The sequence below is a fragment of the Rana temporaria genome, chromosome 11 (assembly GCF_905171775.1).
Source record: "Rana temporaria chromosome 11, aRanTem1.1, whole genome shotgun sequence".
Lineage (NCBI taxonomy): Eukaryota > Metazoa > Chordata > Amphibia > Anura > Ranidae > Rana > Rana temporaria.
In genome coordinates this window covers 135,354,597-135,375,780 of record NC_053499.1, presented here as the reverse complement: position 1 = coordinate 135,375,780, position 21,184 = coordinate 135,354,597, and the positions used below count along the sequence as shown (strand labels likewise).

General features: G+C 39.6%; 1 protein-coding gene across 1 annotated transcript in view; it reads left to right on the top strand.

Moving 5' to 3' along the window:
• WWOX (WW domain containing oxidoreductase) overlaps positions 1–21,184 on the top strand; it is a 1,052,038-nt gene that overhangs the window by 232,594 nt on the left and 798,260 nt on the right. Inside the window, exon 8 of the mRNA XM_040329188.1 lies at positions 14,146–14,410. Within this exon, the coding sequence (XP_040185122.1) occupies positions 14,146–14,410 (265 nt within the window). The remainder of the gene's footprint in view (positions 1–14,145; positions 14,411–21,184) is intronic.

Sequence of the window (21,184 nt, the reverse complement as noted above, 5' to 3'; positions counted from 1 at the left end):
CATGGGGTTTACTATTCATTTTCAAATAGTGGGTAGAGTTCTGCAAATCATTTCTTCTTGCTTTTGGACCAGTTGTACATCAAGAATCTCATTTTTTTTTAGCAGGGAAACAGTACTACAATTATACAGCTATTGATTTCCAACTTATAGACATCTGCTAAAGCCGCGGTGGTGATTTGGTAGAGGGTTTTATAGTTCGTATTGGCCCCTTACTATAAGCTCTACTCTCAATGATTTAAAAAATCAAATAGGTATTTTAGGTAACTAGAGTTTCATGGACTTTAAATGACTTTGTAATATACAAAAGACCAGGGAGTTGTTTTTTTGTCTGTTGCTGGCCTAAGAAGTTAATATCCCTGCCAATCAAGCTTGGATTTTTTTTTCGTAAGGTCACACAGTGCCCATTCCAGGGAGAAGGAAGAACATTTGCTGTTTGTTTCCTTGCATCTTATTTATAAAACAGTGTAAATAAAGCCTACATTTTCCAACCTAGGACTGAACCTGTTTGGTTGGTTAGAGTTGTCTGAGACAATTTTCTTTTTAAAAGGAGGCTTTTTATTACCATAGCGTGCATCGTAAAATAAGAAGCAGGCACACTACATTTGCTGTTCATGTTGCATGAGTCACTGGATCTCGTGTTTTTGTGTGGAATTTTCTTTTAATACCCCTTGGTGTGGATGTTACATTTTAACGTGATAAGCTTTATAAATTTGATCAGTTCAATTATTGGCACACAATGGGCTTGAGGTGAAACGTGGTTATTTACAAACAGCCATAAGAGAACCTAATTTTAGGACATAAGGGGCAACTCTACCCTTGGCCATAAACACTTGTAATTTAGTAAGCTGGTGTCAGAGTAAAACATGTTTATGTATTCTTTGTATGCTGATGATGCAACAATAAAATATAAAACCAAGTTGTCTTTTAAAAGTCAAATAAAATTATTTATTTTTAGTTGACCAGTTTAAAGTGTAACAAAAGGCAATGGGGCAGATCCTCAAAGAAATTACACCGGCATATCACTTGATACGCCGCGTAATTTCAAATTACCCGCGTCGTAGCTTTAGTTTGAATCCTCAAACCAAGATACGACGGCACCTGGGTTAGATCCGACAGGCGTATGGCTTCGTACGCCTTCGGATCTTAGATGCAATACTTCGGCGTCCACTGGGTGGAGTTTGCGTCGTTTTCCGCGTCAGGTATACAAATTAGCGATTTACAACGATCCACGAACGTACGCGCGGCCGTCACATTCTGTTACGTCGGCTTTTTCCGGCGTATAGTTAAAGCTGGTGTTTTGCGGCGTATAGTTAGAATTGCCATGTTAAGCATGGTCATCGTTCCCGCTTTTAATTTGAATTTTGAATTTTTGTTTGCGTAAGTCGTCCGTGAATCAGAATGTACGTAAGTCACGTGTAAGTAAAACAAAATGACGTCCTAGCGACGTCATTTAGCGCAATGCACGGCGGAAAATTTCGAGACGGCGCATGCGCAGTTCATTCGGCGCGGGGACGTGCTTCATTTAAATGAAACACGCCCCCTAATCGCCGATTTGAAATACGCGCCGTTACGCCGCTTGAGATACACTACACCGCCCTAACTTTCGGCACGCAATCTTTCAGGATTCGAACCAAAGCCGGGAAAGTTACGGGGGCGTAGTGTATCTCTGATACACTGCGCCCGTGCAGATCTCTGTGGATCTGCCCCAATGTTTTTTAGTTTTGGATAGCATGGAGAGTGATTAGAGTCAGTTTTTAATCGGTCTCCTCTCCCTGACAGGACATGGATCTGTGTGTTTACACACACACAGATCCGGGAAGACAAAGACGTCATATGACGTCCACCCAGAACGAGCGCCTCATCGTACAGCTGTCATATGACTGCGGGCGGTAGGCTAAAATAACATTGTTTTCCATTAATGCCGTTCACATCAATGCGTTGCGAATATAAGCTGCGGGAAAAAAGGGTCCTGTGCGAGTTTGATCCGTGTGCGATGCGAATTCAGCTCTATAGACTGGCATTCCCTGAAATTGCGTCCGCGAATCGTGGCAAAAACGCAGCTGCGACATCACGGTAAAATCGTGATTTTACCGCGATTTTGAATTTGCAGCAGTGTGAACCTAGCCTTAGAAGGGAAATCGAAGGAAAAGGTAAGTGAACCAACAATGCATTAGCTTAAAGGAACCTATTTAGAAAATAAAAAACAAACCTTTACAACCCCTTTAAGTGACCAAGGGAAGGAGGTCTAGATAGAGAAGAGGTCCAAGAACAGAGCCTTAGGGGACCCTCACAGAAAGAGGTAATGGAGAGGAGAAGACCGAGTTGTAGGTAATGCTGAAGGAGCACAAGCGCTGTGATAGGTAGAAGGAGAACCAGGATAGAGCAGAATCTTGGAAGCCAAGGGAATGGAGTTTGGGAAGGAGCGGGTGGTCAATAGTATTAAAGAAAGGTCAAGTAGTCTGAGTACGGAGTAGTGGCCATTGGCTTTAGAAGTTAGTGAGTTTTAGTAAGGCAGTTTCTGTGGAATGCTGTAATCAAAAGCCAGACTGTAAGGGGTCAATCATTTTTTTTTTTTATGAGATAGGCGCTAAGACGGTTGTGGACTAATCGTTCTAGAAGTTTAGGGGTGAATGGGAGCAATGAGATGGGTCTTAAGTTGTTCAGATTGGTGGGGTCCAGTGAGGGCTTTTAATAGTATAGGAGTGATCTGTGCATGTTTTAGAGGCAAAGGGACATCAGAACAGTAATAGAGGGGAAATCTCCAAATAAGGACACTAGTTCCGGTGACCTTAAAGTCACCCCAGGATTTTCTCACTCTGGAGGGATTTTCTCTCACTTCCTGTTTTGACTATGGGACAGGAAATGAATGGATGTCTCCCCTATGGGACACAGGTGGCAAAAAAAACTGTCGGGGGTTATAATCCTCCCTTAATCTATCCACAATGGAAAAAAAAGTTTTACCTTTTGGTACACTTAAGTCTTTTTAAGTTTAAGTTTTTTTTTTTAAGTATTTAAGTGACAGACTATGACAGTGTCTACTTACGTAACCAAAATACCAGTCTGTCCAATCAGTGCTGACATGGTGTATCAGGCAATACATGGGTGACTATTAAAATTTCCCTTAGAAGCAGGGAACAGGGCATAATTCTCTTGAGCTGCCTGAAAGGGCAGGGTGCCTGCTGTGTACATAAATTCCTGAACGTGGATTCTGGTGAAACTTGGCTGATAGGTTCATATACAGTACTATTCACACTATTTAAATGCATAAGCATCTGTTTGTTAGCACATAAGGTTTAATAAACCTTTCAAAGAGTTCTATTCTGTTTTACACAATTGACCTAGAGCAGGTGGGTTCACCCCTCATCAATATTGATTTATAAGAACACTACACGAAGAACAAGATGGCCACAAGTAGTTATTTCATTCTGAGCATACAGCTCTGCCTTTATTTATCCTATGCTTAGGGTAATGTATGTGCTCAATTTCCATTCAGTATGACAAAAAAAACTCATCTGGGATTGTTTATTTTCATTTAATACAGGTACTTCTATGGCACCGTCAATTTACACAGGGCTTTACATATAAATTGTACATTCACATCAGTCCTTGCCCTCCAGGAGCTTACAATCTAACTCACATTCATACATACACATATTGGGGGCAATTGTAACAAGATACATTTAACCTACCAGCATGTCTTTGGAGTGTGGGAGGAAACCGGGGTACCCAGGGCAAACCCGCACAGGGAAAACTTGCAAACTCCAGGCAGGTAGTGTTGGGATTCAAACCTATGACCCTAGTGCTGCTAGGTGGTAGTGCTAACCACTTAGCCACGGTGCTGCTCAGTTATTAAGAAAATTATTGAATGTACCAAAAAAAAATCTTCATTTGAACAACTACTGTTTTCATCGGTTAACCGATGAAGCTGACTGATGGTCAGTCATGCCTACACACCATCGGTTAAAAAAACGATTGTGTCAGAACGCGGTCACGTAAACCACGTACGACGGCACTATAAAGGGGAAGTTCAAATTCAATGGCGCCAACCCTTGGGGCTGCTTTAGCTGATTTCGTGTTAGTAAAAGACGTTTTGCGCTTTTCTGTATGTTACAGCGTGATGAATGTGCTATCTCTATAACGAACGCTAGTTTTGCCAGAACGAGCGCTCCCGTCCCCTAATTTAGTCTGAGCATGCGTGGATTTTTAACCGATGGACGTGCCTACAAACAATCTTTTTTTTTCTATCGGTTAGGTATCCATCGGTTAAATTTAAAACAAGATTGCTTTTTTTTTAACCTATGAATAAATAACCGATGGGGCCCACACATGATCGGTTTGGTCTGATGAAAACGGTCCATCAGACCGTTCTCATTGGTTTGACCAATCTTGTGTATGCGGCATAACTCTCTGGCCTTCAGGAGTGGCCTTAACATTCATGTACCACACTGCTTTTAGCCTGAGATGCCATATTAGTTATCTTCTTTAGCCATGAGTAATTCTCCTTACCCATACTATTATGCCTTTCAGATGTGTTCTCTGACCCCAGGTCAGTGGTTCCTTCTCCATAGTTGTGCACAGCAGGCTTTGAGCCAAATGTGATGCCCTACTACCTGGTGTTTGTTGTCTCCATATGTGATCATCATATCAAACCGTTGCTAGTGCTGCCAGTTGAAACTATATTTCTTTACATAGATTTCTATAAAGCCATGCCAATGACGGATAACTTAGTGTTTCGAGATTCCAACTCAGCCAGCAAGTTTTCTTGAGGACATTTTTTACGGCTTTGGTTCCATAGCAAAAGATAAAAAAAGTGGAGTCAGAGACAGCTGGTGTTTAATTATTCTGTCTGACTCAATTACAAAACATCAACTAGTTATTTTGATTTGTGTTTAAGCCATGCCATGGGTATACTTAAGAACATAATAGCCTGCCAAAACCCATCCCAGCTCTGTTTACATTTATCTTTTAAACATGTGAGGATGCTCATGGCAAGATACCAAGGTTATCATCACGGCATTACTGTCTGTGTCTATTCCACAAGTACGAGGTCACTGGGCGGCAGAGGAAAAGACTGCAAAGCTTTCCTGCAATTCAGAGAGATGAACCTTGGAGGCACGATAACATTTCAAAGAGGTTATACTCCTTTGTCAGATGCTGTTACCTGTTTTATACATGTAATCTGTGCCACCTCCGGATATCAGCCCCTTAGAGTGGAAAATACATTTGCATCATTGTGTGAAGTTCAGAAATGTGTGATGGAATGGTGGTCGGAGCCAGACACCGTGCCTAAAAGTGTGGTAAGGTCTGCAGCTTCCCCTTTTTCTATTTACGTGGACACAGAACAACGTTCTTGCTCATTTTTTTGTGATTTTTTTCTGTGCTTAACATTAGATAACACAGAAAAGTGACAGCAGAAAAAGACTGATGCCGCGTACACATGACCGTTTTTTGCAATGTTAAAAATGAATTTTTTTTATGTCATTAAAAACGACCGTGTGTAGGCTCCAGAGCATTTTTCGCGACATTAAAAATGGCCATTAAAAATTTAGAACTTTTGCGTCCTTTCTCACGTTGTCGTTTTTAACGTCGTAAAAAATGGTCTAGTGTAGGCTTTAATGACATGAAAATAACGTGCATGCTCAGAAGCAAGTTATGAGACGGGAGCGCTCGTTCTGGTAAAACTAGCGTTTGTAATGGAGATCGCACATTCATCACGCTGTAACAGACTGAAAAGCGCAAATCGTCTCTCACCAAACTTTTACTAACACAAAATCAGCAAAAGCAGCCCCAAGGGTGGCGCCATCCGAATGGAACTTCCCCTTTATAGTGCCGTCATACGTGTTGTACGTCACCGCGCTTTGCTAGAGCATTTTTTTTTTTTTTAACAATTGTGTGTATGCAAGGCCGCCTTAAAGTGGAGGTTCATCCGCAAAAAAAATTTTAAGATTAGATTGATGCTCATTTTGTCTAGGGGAATCGACTAGTTTTTTAAAAAACGAAGCAGTACTTACCGTTTTAGAGAGCGATCTTCTCCGCCGCTTCCGGGTATGGTCTTCGGGACTGGGCGTTCCTTCTTGATTGACAGGCTTCCGACGGTCGCATCTATCGCATCACGAGTAGCCGAAAGAAGCCGAACGTCGGGGCGGCTCTATACGGCGCCTGCGCACCGACGTTCGGCTACTTTCGGAAAATCGTGACGCGATAGATGCGACCGTCGGAAGCCTGTCGGAAGCCTGTCAATCAAGAAGGAACGCCCAGACCCGAAGACCATACCCGGAAGCGGCGGAGAAGATCGCTCTCTAAAACGGTAAGTACTGCTTCGTTTTTAAAAAAACTAGCCGATTCCCCTAGACAAAATGAGCATCAATCTAATGTTAAAAAATTTTTGCGGGTGAACTACCGCTTTAACAATAATCGTGTTGAAAAAAACATCGTTTTTTCTAGACAATTAAAAATGGTCGTGTGTATGCGGCATAAGTGGTCCATTAAGTCGACCCCCTTTTTTTTTTTTATTATTCATGTTTTTGTATTTTTTCTTTGTTAACTTTCTTGTCTGTTTGTCCCAAGCACGTTTGAAGCCCCGTATGCCCTGTACATAGATCGGTTCATCCGATGAAAACGGTCTGATGGATTTTTTCATCAGATATCAGATGAAGCTGACTTTCATCAGTCTTGCCTACACACCATCAGTTAAAAAAACGATCGTGTCAGAACGCGGTGACGTAAAACACAAGACGTGCTGAGAAAATTGAAGTTCAATGCTTCCGAGCATGCGTCGACTTGATTCTGAGCATGCGTGGATTTTTAACCGATGGACGTGCCCACAGACGATCGTTTTTTTCTATCGTTTTTTCAACCATCAGATAATTTTAAAACAAGTTCCTAGTTTTTTAACCGATGGGGCCCACACAAGATCCGTTAGTCTGATGAAAACGGTCCATCAAACCATTTTCATCAGACAAACCGATCGTGTGTACGCGGCTTTACTGTTGACTCACTCACTACCTCTGCTGGATTTGCAATTTTTACCTACAAGTGAGCCTATAATGAATATCTTGTAATATTCCTGACGTCACCGCCACCCCCCCGCGTTGGCATCCTTTTTTATAACAGAACTTTCCTTTATTGAAAGTGGGTTGAAAAGCCCCTAAAACAAAAATTGGCATATGGACTAGGTACTTATACTATATATAGCTACTTTTCCTCATTGGCATGCCGTAACCTAGGCCCTATTCACACCTGAGCATTTTGTAGCTCGTAGCTTGAAGCTCCAAAACGCTCATGGTTCACATCTCCACTCCAAAATGCCGAAGCTCAAAAAGTTTGGTGCTGCTTTTGTAGCTTGATTTGGGCAGATTGGTGTGTTTTTGAAGCAGTTGAAAGCAGTAACACATAGCAATACATTATGTAACAGGTGATAGTTTTTTTCTATTGGCAAATACAAAAATGGCAACGCTCCAAAACGCTTGGAAAATGCTCTACAAAAAAGCTCAAAAACTGACATAAAAACGCACTACAAAACACATGAAAAAAAAACGCTCAAAAGCACAACACTCGGGTGTGAATACCGAGCAGGCTTTTTTTACTAAAAGCAAATCTACTTTGCACACAAGTGCACTTGGAAGAGTAGTTCTCATAGATCTGAGGGGGACATGCAATAAAAATAAAAAACAGCATTTTTGCTTGTACATGATTGGATGATAAAATCAGCAGAGCTTCCCCTCATTTAGGATCTTTCTCTCGGATTTATAGCGACTGCACTTTCAAGTGCGCTTGCAGTGCAGAGTGGATTTGCCTTTAGTAAATCAACCCGAAGTGTAATATCACAGAGTCTGATTGAACATGCAGCACAGTATTTAGTAAAGGTAATGAGGGGGACATTTATCAAGTGAATTAGTGCCACAATTAAACACAAATCAAGGTGCAACATTTTTTATGCATATGTGCAACCCCTGAAGCTAGAATCTCGGCATCCAACTGAGACGGCTGTTCACAGGTCTGGGAGACATTTACCAATGAAAGTGATACAGATTTTCACTCCAAATAGATGCAAAAAAGAGACATAGTCATAGGAAGGTTTTATTCTGTCCCTGTGCTATCTTAGATTAGCAGAGGCACTTTTGCTGGCCAAAGATGAAAAACAAAATGGTTCCTCCATCCACAAAATTAAAGTGGATTGAGAAATCCTCTCCACTTGGGAAATGTTTTTCATACAATATCTAACATTTCTGTTCAACAGAAGCCAATTGTTAGATCCACTTCCTTCGAGCAGGAGCGGCCACACATGGATCGAATTTTGGCCTGTTCTTGCTGAACTGTCTGAATTTCAATCCATCTATGGCCAGCTTAAAGTGCTATTAAACCCCAAACCAAAAATATAACATATTGAAACTTACCGATCATTAGATGTGGTGGCTTCATTTGTTTTCTTGTTTTTAGACTGTTTTCTCTGGTGATCTGGCCAGTAACACACCTCCTGTAGAGTGCCCCCACTATGGATGAAGGAGCACAGAGGGAATGTTAGATGTACTAGCAAACTTTTGCAGCCATCACTTTTACGAATTGCATTTAAGCTGCAATATAATAAATGTTTGCTTTTGGGTTTGATGCCATTTTAAAAGCACTAAACCATAGTGTTGCCTGTCGGAGGGTATTGCATGTCTTGTGGAATGTTGAGCATTGTTTTTAATGGAAATACTGTGGGGGTTATTTACGAAATAATGCAAATCCAATTTGCACTACAAGTGCACTCGCTGTAGTTCTGAGGGGGACATTCAAGGAACATAAAAAAACTGAATTTTTGCTTGCACATGATTGGATGATAAAATCAGCAGAGCTTCCCCTAGTTTCAGAGCTTCCTCTCAGATCTACAGCAATCTACAGCGACTGAACTTACAAGTTCACATTCAAGTCTATGGGCCAGATTCTCAAAAGAGTTACGACGGTGTAACTCAGGAAACTCCGTCGTATCTCTGTTTTTGGTCCCGGGTATCTATGCGAGTGATTCCTAGAATAATTTTCTCATAGATACGGCCAAGATCCGACAGGTGTAAGTCACTTACACTGTCGGATCTTAGATGTAATGCGACGCCGGCCGCTAGGTGGCGTTTACGTTCAGTTCTCATTTGACTATGCAAATGAGCCTGATACGCCGATTCCCGAACGAATTTGCGTCGCGTAGTCGTCGTCGCTTACGTCGTTTCCGTAAGCGTAAGGTTACCCCTGCTATATGAGGGGTAACCTTACACCAGTCCGCCGTATGCCATGTTAAGTATGGCGTCGGGTCAGCGTCATCTTTTTCGGTCGGTTACGTCGTTTTACTAAGTCGTCCGCGAATACGACTTTACGTCAATGACGCTCACGTCGGCGTCATTGACGTTTTCCTTCGTGAGCTGAAGCATGCGCACTGGGCTCTTTTTTTCCGCCCGGCGCATGCGCAGTTCGATCGGCGCGGGGGCGCGCTTAATTTGAATACAAGCCTCCCCCTTTGAATTACGCGGCCTTACGCTGGCCCATTTACACTACGCCGCTGCAAATTACGGAGCAAGTGTTTGGGGAATACGACACTTGCTCCAGTAAGTTGCGGTGGCGTGGTGTAAATGGCTTACACTACGCCAACGCAGAATCTTAGAGAATCTGGCCCTATGTTGTTAACATGTGTGAGATGGCCTCAACCTTCCACCTCTCCACAAGCCACATCCTCTGACATGTTTCGCCCAATCCATCGGGGCTTAGTCATAGAGGTCCAGGTGGGTGACTTTAAAGTCAAACTCTAGGCTGCTTTAACATGAACCATTGCAGTGGGGTCCTCTCCACAATGCATGGGTTAAATGCTCTTTTAGCAGGATGAGGAAGGATTAAGTGCAAATATTTACATAATTCCTCTCTTTTGGGTAGGCCCCACTGTCTTCTCATATAAAGCAGAACTGCTGGTCTTACATTTTACATAATGACATCAGAGAATTGCAACTGACCATGCAGTGAAGTAACTTTGGGAACTGGTAATAAATAGGGGAGAAAGCCTGTGAAAGCCAGGAATGAGGCAAGTATTTTAAGCTTGCCCCCCCCCCCCCCAGCCAAATCATTCAATAGTTTTACAACCTGAGCTGCTTTTAAGTGTATCCATGTAGTGGAATCTCTCCCCAATTGCATGGATCTATGTAAAGATATCTCCACCTTTGGCAACATTTACATGTTACTTCTGTATTTAGGGTGTAACATGTAACATGTTGCTAAGCACCCCACCCCTCACCCCCTGGCACCCTTGTGACAATAGGCAGGGGTTCTTCTCCCCCATAGCCATTGCTACATTTGAAGCCCACACATCTATGTCATTCATTACAGAGATCTGAGAATGAATTAACTATAAGTCCCATCTTCCAGTGTGGCAAATAAATGTGTAGTTCTCAATGGACTACAATGGTGCTACTCAGTGCCCTTGCAGTCTATTCTCACTTTCTACAGCTCAGTAATTGAAAGCCTGTTCAGAGGGATGTGCAGAGAGCTATAGGAAGTGTCTGCAGAAGCCTGACATTGCACTTGCGATTCACTGATCACAGGTGCAATGCTTTATAAAAGATAATGTAATTTTTTTTACCTGCAAAAACTTGCCATTTTTTTTCTTAAAGGTGAACTTGACCTTTAAAAGCAGCCCCAGGTTTTAAAATGATTATGGCCAGTGGGCTGGCATAATAGCCAGACAACTGGGGTAAACCATGGCAGCCCCCATATTTTTCACAGTACAAGTTTTTTTATTTCCATCCAACATGTTTTCTTATAGTTATAGTTTCGGTTGTAGAGTTTTTAGCTATGTTTGGCTCTAGCTCTTTTTTTCATTTACTTCCTATCCGGGTGACTACACAGCCAGGGGAAATCTCTCTAAAGGACTTAAAGGCACTCAACAGCAATAAAAATGTTTTATTAGAGTGAAGTATAGCTAAAACACTTTACATTTTTCCATGTGTCCCTTTTATTAGGTTTCTTCTCACTTCTAAGCAACGTCTGGAGAAAAATTCTCAAACGGGGACACAGAAAGCAATGAAAACCTGAAGGAGGTTTTACTGTTCCACCGGCTATCCAAATAGAAAATGATTTGGCTGGAGTTATACTTTAAATACCCAATCTAATATTCTGGCTTCTCTAGTTAACTTAATTTTTTTAAATGTAACGTTATTCTCTTGGAAAATCAATGAAAGTAATTTTGTAGCTCGGTTTCCTACCTTATTCATGCTCCACTGATGCCAATCCACTCCCTCAGTCACCCACATTATAGTCTCAATCCCCCATTCCTGATCCTGACCTGACCTGAGCATTAAACAGTCAATTGGCAGACCCAACTTGCATAGAAATTTTAGGGGGCTGAACCAACAGATCAGAGAATTGGGGGAGCCCAAACAATGTAGCTCAAATGATGCATTTTATTTAAAGTACAGAATCGTTTTAATCTAAAGTTTGTATAGGGTAATCAATCCAAATATAGCCCCTCCAACATTGATTCTTCTGCTGCAGTACCACTGGTACAGAAAACAGCCTGCTGTTGATCTTGTAGGCATTAGCAACTAAACACTAATGATTTTAAAGAACTACAGATTTGTGCATTACTTGTAGCTATCTAGACAGCAGAGACCGTTATGAAAATTAAAACAGGCTACAGGTCACTCATCCCTACAACATTTTTTTTATTAAATTTTTTTAAGAGGTCACAGTAGGGTGGTGCTGGACATTTTGCAGGTTATCAAAATGTGCACAAAGATAATTACTTGAGCCCAATTGGCCTGTAATCAACAGCTCGCCACAGAAAAGGGGATCCCCCCAGCAGAGTACATTTACCCAAGTTCAGAAATCCAAATGTATAAGAGTGGCAAATAAAAAATCCTTAGGAGTCCAAAGTCTTTATTATTCAACTGGTTACATCAAGCAGCACTGAAATCAGCCAACACGTTTTGAGGGCCACACAATCCCCCTTCATTAGGACTGGATGATATTGACTTGGACACTTTTATTGTGAACTGAACACCAGCACCAACAACATTTTTGTGGATGGAATTCTGGGATACCATGGGTACAAATATTGTGGCAGTTGCAGTATGTGGTGAATAGTGTACAGGCACTGTAACCTGTTCAGCCTGGCAGACCTACTTTTTCAATAAAGTGGTCCACAAAATCTGGTAAGCGCATCCCCTGTAAAAAAGCACATCGGGTGAAGTTTCTATTAGATGGTGGTGGCTGCATTATCACCAGGATTGATTGCATGAACACTAATTGAAGTATCCTGTGAAGGCGATCTCTTATGAACTGTGTTTATCTATTGTGTCAATCAAGAGACACACACCCTTGTTTTGCACAGCAATTGTTTTCACTTTTTATATTTATTATTTTGTATATTAGCTTGTTGCATATCATTATCTCACGGATATATATTTATTGTAATTGTGCACCCACCGGACATCTCTTGGGAGAGATTTGGTGAATGTTGGATTCTTATATATTTGAGTGTTTAATTTATTAGTATCATCCTGCCATTTGGGATCCTCCTAGTGAGGGTGTCTCAATTGCTAGGAAGAATTCACATTAGGTGATTTATCTCACTAGCGCCCTCTTCCACATTTCTGAACACCAGCACTGACTTTTGTTTAGAACATCCTCTGCCTGCAGGAATACTTTTGAGTCCATTCAACAATCTGCATTTTCACCCAGCCCTGATTAAGGGGGATTGTGCAGCCCCCAAAATGAGTTTGCTATCTCTTGTACTGCTTGTTGTAGCCAGAAAAAAGACCACAAAAAGATTTTGAACTTTGACATTTTTCATATGGCCTATTACACTTGATTTGTTTTATTTTTTTTTGCCAGATTGTTCTGACAAAGAGACCAATGTTCTTTTTACCCAACTGTAAATGTGTTTACACAGACAAGCTTTGACAGGCCCAGAAACACACTCCCAACGTTTCCTTCTCACATTCGGCCTCAGCAACACCACCCTACACAGGAACCTATGTGTAGCCTCTTCCACTCCTGGACCAAACATACCTGTCCTTATTGAATTACTCAGTTGTAGTACCAATTTCAGGCTACTGGACACCCTTTCCATTCCATAACTGGTTTTCCCAATGCCACATGCACACTAGCTTTCTCTATGGTCCAGTCACACTATATCGTTTTTGAGGATTTCTCGAAGAAAGTCCCAAATCATTTTTTTGGGTTTTTTGAAGGGAAGCTTTCTTTACATCAAGCATGTATGCACAGTGGTATCTTCATAATCAACTTTATTAGCTGTCTTCAACTCACGTCTCTTTTCTCATAAATAGGATTGATTTACTAAAAGTGTAGACATACTTTTAGCAAAGTGATTTTTTTGTTAGGTTAGTGAATAGGGCGAATGTTTGCTGACTTCAATCATCCAATCATGTGTTTTTTGTTTCCTTAAAAACATGATTGGGTATTTTTTTTAACTTGGCTTCAGCTTATTCACTAAGTAAACATTTACTTTGCAGAATTAACATGCTTTATTCCTTTAGCTAAAAATGTAAGCTTGAGTAGTCTAAACAGGGCTGCTACTCACAAAAAGTCAACTGCTAAGCCTTCCTCTTCAACCACTCCCTCTGACTGCTGACATCTGCACAGACATCATCACAGGAGGTGCTTGCTACAGCACTCCCTATGCTAGGAGAGACAAGATGGCAGCACACATTGGGGGAATAATGGAGTCTTAGGAAACAGACTGTAGCAAAGCTTTTGGTCACTGTTTATAAGCTGAAATGTTTATATTGGTGTATTAAACTTTGAAAAAAAGGGTTGAAAGAGTTTGAGAATAAATTACAACAGCCATTGAAGTGATTTTCAATAATTATGGTAGCTTCACAGTACAGTAAATAAAAAATAAACCAACAACTAGCACAAATAAAATGAGCCAAAAAATAAATAATCTTTGTATGTTGGGTTTATATTCTACTGCTGTTATTATTAGCCCTTGTTTTTTCTCTGACTCTTTTATTACAACATGCATGTATTCCAGCATTACATTAAAAAATCAACACCTCTTGTAACTGAAAAACAGATTATAAGAGGTGCTAGTTTTATTTTTTTGGCCGACAGTTAAGGTTTTACTGGCAGGTCTAAGACATATTTTATTTTATTTCTTGAACTTAGATTCACAGATATTAAAGATTCATCTGGGAAACTTGACCTCAACCTGCTTTCTCCATCGAAGAAGGACTATTGGGCCATGTTAGCCTACAACCGTTCCAAGCTGTGCAACGTTCTTTTCTCCAAGGAGCTGAACCGCCGCCTCTCTCCCTATGGGGTGACGTCCAACACGCTGCATCCGGGAAATATGATGTATTCCTCTATTCATCGGAGCTGGTGGGGGTACACAATACTGTTTGCTTTGGTTCGACCCTTTACAAAGTCCATGGTGAGTGAACTTTTTTACATATTTTTAGCGTTTTTGGCTTGAGATTAAAGTGTATTGAAAATCCAGATGTTCATGTTTTTATTAGCCTTTGATACCTGTAAGCCTTGTGTCGGTAGTTTAAATGGCACTCAGACACCACAATCTCAGGACAATCCTCTAAGTATCCAGTCCAGTTTCAAGTTCCGTTGCAGCAGAGCTCTTTAGTATTCTGATAATTTGATGATGTGCAATACATTTTGTCTGCAGAGTGGAGACAAGAGAAATGTGATAGGGTAGAATCATTGAAACTGTGTTTTAGGATCTCAGCACATAAAGATAAATTGAAAAACAGTACAGGCTTTGGCTGCGTATTTTTGTACATGTGTTTACCCAAAGAAAGAGATGCGTGGTGAGATGAGCATGGTGACCTTTAAACTTTTCCAGTAATAGATTTCAAATTAAAAAAAAAATCTGTTTATGCTTTTCAAAGCTAGAATTGTAGAAATGGAGCGGTTTAGTGCTTTAAATAAAGTGAAGTATGATGTTCTTTAAATGTGTTATGGATTATATCAGAATTTTTGTTACTTTTAGCAAACCTTGCCTATCTAGTTTACATACTGTAACCATGTTTAAGTACCTGCATTTTCAAACAAGAGTTAGTCTAACTATAAAATTGTCATTACTACTGTGGACAAATTTAATGCAGATCCTTCAAAAATGAAAGCTATTGATATTTGAAAATTATAAGTTACAAACATGCTGTTGTTTCTTGACAGTGAAGTCAAGTTACAATACATTCATACTAATAGAATAGTCATAGTATGGGGTTTATTTAAAGGCAAATCCACTTTGCCCTACAAGTGTACTGCAAGTGCACTTGGAAGTGCAGTCGCTGTAGATCTGAGGGGGGGCATGCAAGGAAAATAAAAAACAGCATTTTTGCTTGTACATGATTGGATCATAAAATCAGCATAGCTTCCTCTCATTTCAGATTTCCCCCTCATATCCGAAGTGACTGCACTTCCAAGTGCAGAGTGGATTTACCTTTAGTAAATCAACCCCATGTATGTGTTTTTTCGCAGTGTTTAAAGAAATCTTTTGGCAGTCGCATTGTTCTCTAATAACACATTAAATAAAATGTCTAAATAGTATTTAATGTTAAAATATACCCACATTTTTTTTTGTAGTTTTGCTTAATAAGAAAAAGGTTTGATCCTTTTCTGGGTCTTTTGCTATGGAGAATCCAGAATTATGGTAACACTGCCCCCTTTATGATATTCCATGGGAAGATATAGCGTGTGTGTGCCACAGAGAGGACAATAGGGCCCAGTGGGTCAAAATGAGTAGTAGATCAAGGCCTTTCTCTAAAATGAACAAACAGGAATTCCATGTTAAAAGACTCCCCTTTGTAGTCCCATTTTACAAACAATTAAGGGCCATTGCTTCTAAAGCAAATGAATGAGATATAGATTGTGTTCGCTTTCATGTTTGTTTTAGGAACTGTAAATGTAATTATTCTTGAGATGTGTTTTTGTGTTATTTAACTCTGGCATTAAATAAGTTTAAAGCATAATGCAGAATTTCTCCTAACATGCTGTACCTTTTGACAAAAAGTTCTCTTGTTCTTGCCCTTTATTGTTGAGTTGGGTTGGCATGGGACTGCAGAAGGAAATGCGAATTGTGAATTTGGGGGAACCTGTAGATTGCATCGTTTTTTCTTTCTTGCTTTTAAAGATAACGACTTAATAAAAAGAATCAAAGTTGAAGGGAAAGATGACCCTTTTAGAGATAACATAAGTCATATGAGCTTTCATGGTGTGTGTGGATTAGGTTGGACCCTTCCTGTTGAATGTATGTTGTGATGTAACTTGTAAACATTAGTTTGATCTGTTGGCATATTCTTGGTAGAGTTTCCTATTGGATATCCCACACAGGACATTTTGATGAGAAACTCTGAGCTCAACAAACGTTTTACATCAACTGCAACATTTTTCTTTTGCATTAAGTTAGTGTTGGATATGTGTTTTCACTCTGCAGCCTGAACAACCTAATGTTCAGTGGATGCTCCAGAAAGGTGGGTTTAAAGACTTGCTATGAGTTTACCAGTTCACTGTGGCTTTTTGGTGTAATGCAGAACCTACAACAATAAGACATATACTGTACAATGACATGAGACCATATTGACAGTTTTTTTTTTTATTTTGATCGATTTTTATAGAGGTTATAAAAGTATCAAATAAACAAAAATACAGACATTGCGCCAGTGGGCGATTGCTCGTTACAAGGTTGTGCACAAAGGGTAAAGAACAATTTGTCTTGGAAAAACGTAACTTATGAACATAACAAAATAAAAGTGAGTATACAGTCATTGTATAAGTCACTGATAGCAAAGTACTTATAATGAGCATTTAGAATGAAAAGGGTGATTTGAGGGCGTTGGGATTGATCATACCAATTGTTTAATTTCTCCCAGGAAGATTTAACCAACTGGTAGTTACCAACAGATAAGGCAAAATACAGTTTGTACGTGGCATGAGTGTAGATTAGTAGAATCACTACATTAATGGAAGGCGTTTGGGAATTGGTACCTAACCAATGACAGACGAGTTGCCAATAAAATGTGGATGATTGGACCTTTTATTTTAGGTGGCACTTTATCTAAACCCAAGGAGAATAAAGCTGTATCAGGGGAGATGGGATTGTGAGTCCGTAGATCTTATTGATTAGTCTGAATATCACTATGCAAAGGGATGGTAGTTTTGGGCAAGTCCACAGTATGTGGTAAAGTGTACCAATATTGCCGCAATCCCTCCAACATAAGGGTGATGACTGCAGTGAGAATTTGGATATCTTATAAGAAGTCAGATACCATTTTAATATTTTCTGAGTGAGTTCCCACATATTAATGCTTTTAGTGGCAGAATAGGTGGATCTGAGTGAAGCTTACTACTGCTCACATGAATATACTGATCCTAGTTTGTGTTCCCAGACTGTGATAGATGACGATTTACTAAATGTATCCTTGTTATTAGGCGTATTGTACATTAAGGCTATTCGTTTAACTTTGATATTAGGTAAAGTAAAAATTGAAAAATTCTCCAGGGCAATGAGAAATTCGGTGAGAGTAAAAAGTGTGATATTTGTAAGTATGTGAAATCTAAAGGTTTTAGTAGCTGGACCTACTAGAATGTCATCCAGCAGTCTGATCCCTTTGTCTATTGACAGTTTTTTTTAACAAAATAAAATGTCAACTAAAGCTGGACATACATGGGTCGAATCCTGTTTTCTCTTGTGAAGTTTAGTGTTAAAGGTGGGTCTAAAGACTTCCTTCCTATGAGTTTACCAGTTCACTGTGGCCTCTTGGTGTAATGCAGAACATACAAAAATGAAGCATATTGTATAATAATATGAAACCATATTGACAGTTTTTTTTACTCTATTTATAATTTTGATGTCATACATTCAATACAGTACACAAAAAAAGTGTAAACTAAGGTCTTTGAGCATTTTATATGTTTCGACAAGTAGAGCAACTGCAATACACTTTGAGCATTTTATGTGTTTCAAGTAGAGCAATTGCAATACAAAAAAAAAAATCCCTATTGAAACTGTTGACTAAAAACACTTGTTGTTACTGTCATCACTTTCTCCAGGTTGGTTCAGAAGGGCAATTCCAAGGGTGTACTTGAAGCTCAACAAACATTTTAAACTATTCCTTTTGGGCATCTTGGAAACATATCTAATCTCTACTAAACTGTCAAACTTCAATATCCAATAGGTTCATAGACATTTTGCTGAAACCATCCATTAGCCGATGCATAATCCTCTTTGATGTCCTCAGAGCAGTCATCTGAAATAGTTGTGAGTCTTAGAGCCCACGTCCTATTATCACACACTCACTGCAGCCTCTAATAGAACCAAATATTGTTTTTGGCAGCACTGGGAGTTGAAAGAATATCAAGTGTTAGGGGGCAGCAAGCGCTTAGCAGATGTTACAACAAGCTAAAATTAATAAAGAGGGAAAAAAAAAACCTCTCTTTCTAACATTTGAAAGTGGGTCAGGTTTGTTGAAGTTCTGAGACTATTGGGTTACGTTTCCTGTTTCGGTGCAAAGCCAGCCATTGTGCAAGAACTTTAACAGATGTGCTGTTCCCCTTTTTTAATAGATGGGAATAAAAAACCCTGGTTCTGTTGCAGAGTTATAAATTACAGTGAGAAAGCTCAAGCTGTCACTGTGTTAACCTTAACTCGCCAGAGCAGCGTGATTCTGCCCTCGAATAACCTGATGCCGAAAGATTTATAACTCAAAAAATGTAACAGATTCCAGAAAGGATGGAGATGTGTTGACTCCACTGTCAGAGAAAGATGAACATTTCGGATTCTGTGCAGAGAAAACATTTTTCTAAGATACATTCCAATTCCATCGGGAGCGATCCCACAAAATGGCACAGTGTTTGTGTTATACAAGCAAACCAACATGACATGACTGCAAATTCAAAGAAATTATGGCAGGTTTTGGTTCTGTGCTTGCTCTTTTTTTTTTCTTCTTTTGTTAAAAAAACATCTTATTTGTGTATTTCTGTGAATAGTGGAGAGATTTATTCTTGATGTCATCAATTCTAAATTTAAAAGATTAGTATTTGAAGTGTGACATTTTTTTTTTGAAGACTGTTAGAAGGGGTTAGCAACACTGTCCATGTTTTCCTTTCTACTAGTGCTAAAAAACATTGTTCAAGGATTTAAAGTAAGGGGAAATCCAAATTTTTACGTGTGGCAGAAATAGGAATACATGAATATAATGGGAACCTTTGTTACAGTAACAACTATATAAGAAATTATTTTTTTCACTTTGGAGGGATTTAGAGAAAAGTAGTGTGATAATTACAGGATGGTAGTGTGAAGTCCAGTGTTAAGGTGACATAGAGGAACAGTGTGAGGGTTAGTGTTAGGGCTACATGAAGGGGTAGTGTTAAGGTTACATGGGTGGGGGTAGTTCTACGTGGCTTCTTCTGCTGGGACAAACGGACACTGAAGATTCTCATGGCACCATCCCTGTAGATGATTTAGGCAAAGGGAAGGTTAGTAATCGCTTGCCCCTTTAGTAGTCATTATATAAGACCTCCACCAATGGATGCCTTAAACGTAACATAATTCTCCTGTGATTAAAACTATGTCTGGTCCTCTCCTATGTGAACTAATTAGGGCCTGATTGCATATAGGTCATCGCCTGTCCCTCTCATTCTAAACATCCATTAATACGTAATCGGCAGTATTTGGGAACATTTGGGAAATATTAATAAGATCTTTCATCTCTGAGGTGTCTTGATAGGGCTCCCCCTGTTTCTCCGTTGCCCATGCGGGGAGCCATGTATGCAGTGTTGCAGAGGGGATTGCTGATAAAGCTTAACTTTGGCAAAACACATTGAGACATGATCTCTTTTTCACTGGACTTTTCAAGCAAGAGTACTGTAATGATTTCATGTACAGTTGATCCATTAAGCACCATAATTGCTTTTATGAAATTCTCTGTTTTTAAAGACTGTCTAATAAAAATTTTAATTGTATTTAAGACTCCTTATCTGGCCTATATAGTTCGACTTTTTCTCTAGTTTTGGTAGTTTGAGGGTTGGAGGTTACATAGCAAAATAGTGTGACAGTTTGTGTGAGGGCTAAAGGAATGGTTATTGTAAGGTGTTCTGTTTACAGGGAGGGGTAAGGTAAGGGTTACATGGAGAGTTTATGTGAGAGTTAGGGTTACAGAGAAGGTTAAAGTGATGGAGTACATTTTCTTTGTCAAAAAATACCAGTGCTCATCGCATGATACTGAAAGCTAGAGTATCAGCAATTTACCATTATTTGAGATAAATTGCAGTAACAATTTATATTTTCCCTGACAAGTCATGTCCAGTTGGAAAGAAAACATAGGCGCCAGAAGAAATCTTTCAATGATTTTACTATATAAATAGATGGTTATAGCAGTACTAGTTTGGTTCTTAACAGAGGATTTGGCAGAGTGCTATCTATCTCTGTTTTTACTATACAAGATTTTATGTACAAGTTGTTGCCAAAGTTCTTAATATCAGAGGCGCAGGCGGTAGGTGTGTTTTTGTCTGTAAATGTGCTGATAACAATTCTAAAAAGATTTATTTTTAATTACGTTTGTCAATCTTCAACTGCATGCTTACCCACACAAAGGCAAATATTATAGTAAATCACACGGACTCAAAATTAAATAATTTAGGAAAAATAAAGTATTGTTAGTAATTGTGGCGATATAGTGATTTTGTCTCGTATTCCTGAATTTAGAATTAATGTACAGTATTTTAAAGCTGTTTTTAGCCAAATAGGGTTGAAGATTAAAAACTCAAAGTTGTTTTGAAAACAGTTCTCTTCTGTGAAGAACCTTTTCATGTTAATGAGGTTCTCCATGTCTAAAGTTTGGTTTGCCATATACAGTTTAAGTACCAGCTAATCAACTGATTCAAGCATCACTTTCATTGATAGAGCCATATATGAATTAACTGCAGAGAAATTATGTGCACTTCTGATCATCTGCAGTGGTTGTGATTATACTCAGAGATGTATGCTGTAAATCATTGCATCACTGCCAATCCGTCACATTTCTCAGGTCAGGGAACATTTTCTTCATAAATCGAGTAGAAGCACACCTCAAGGCAAGACAGGTAGAGTTGATGTTTTTGGTGAAAGTTCCACCCATGTGCATGTTACCTTTATCTGGTTTGAAAACTTGCCACCCCCAGGTAGGCTTTAAATATTGAAGCACCCTTTATGATT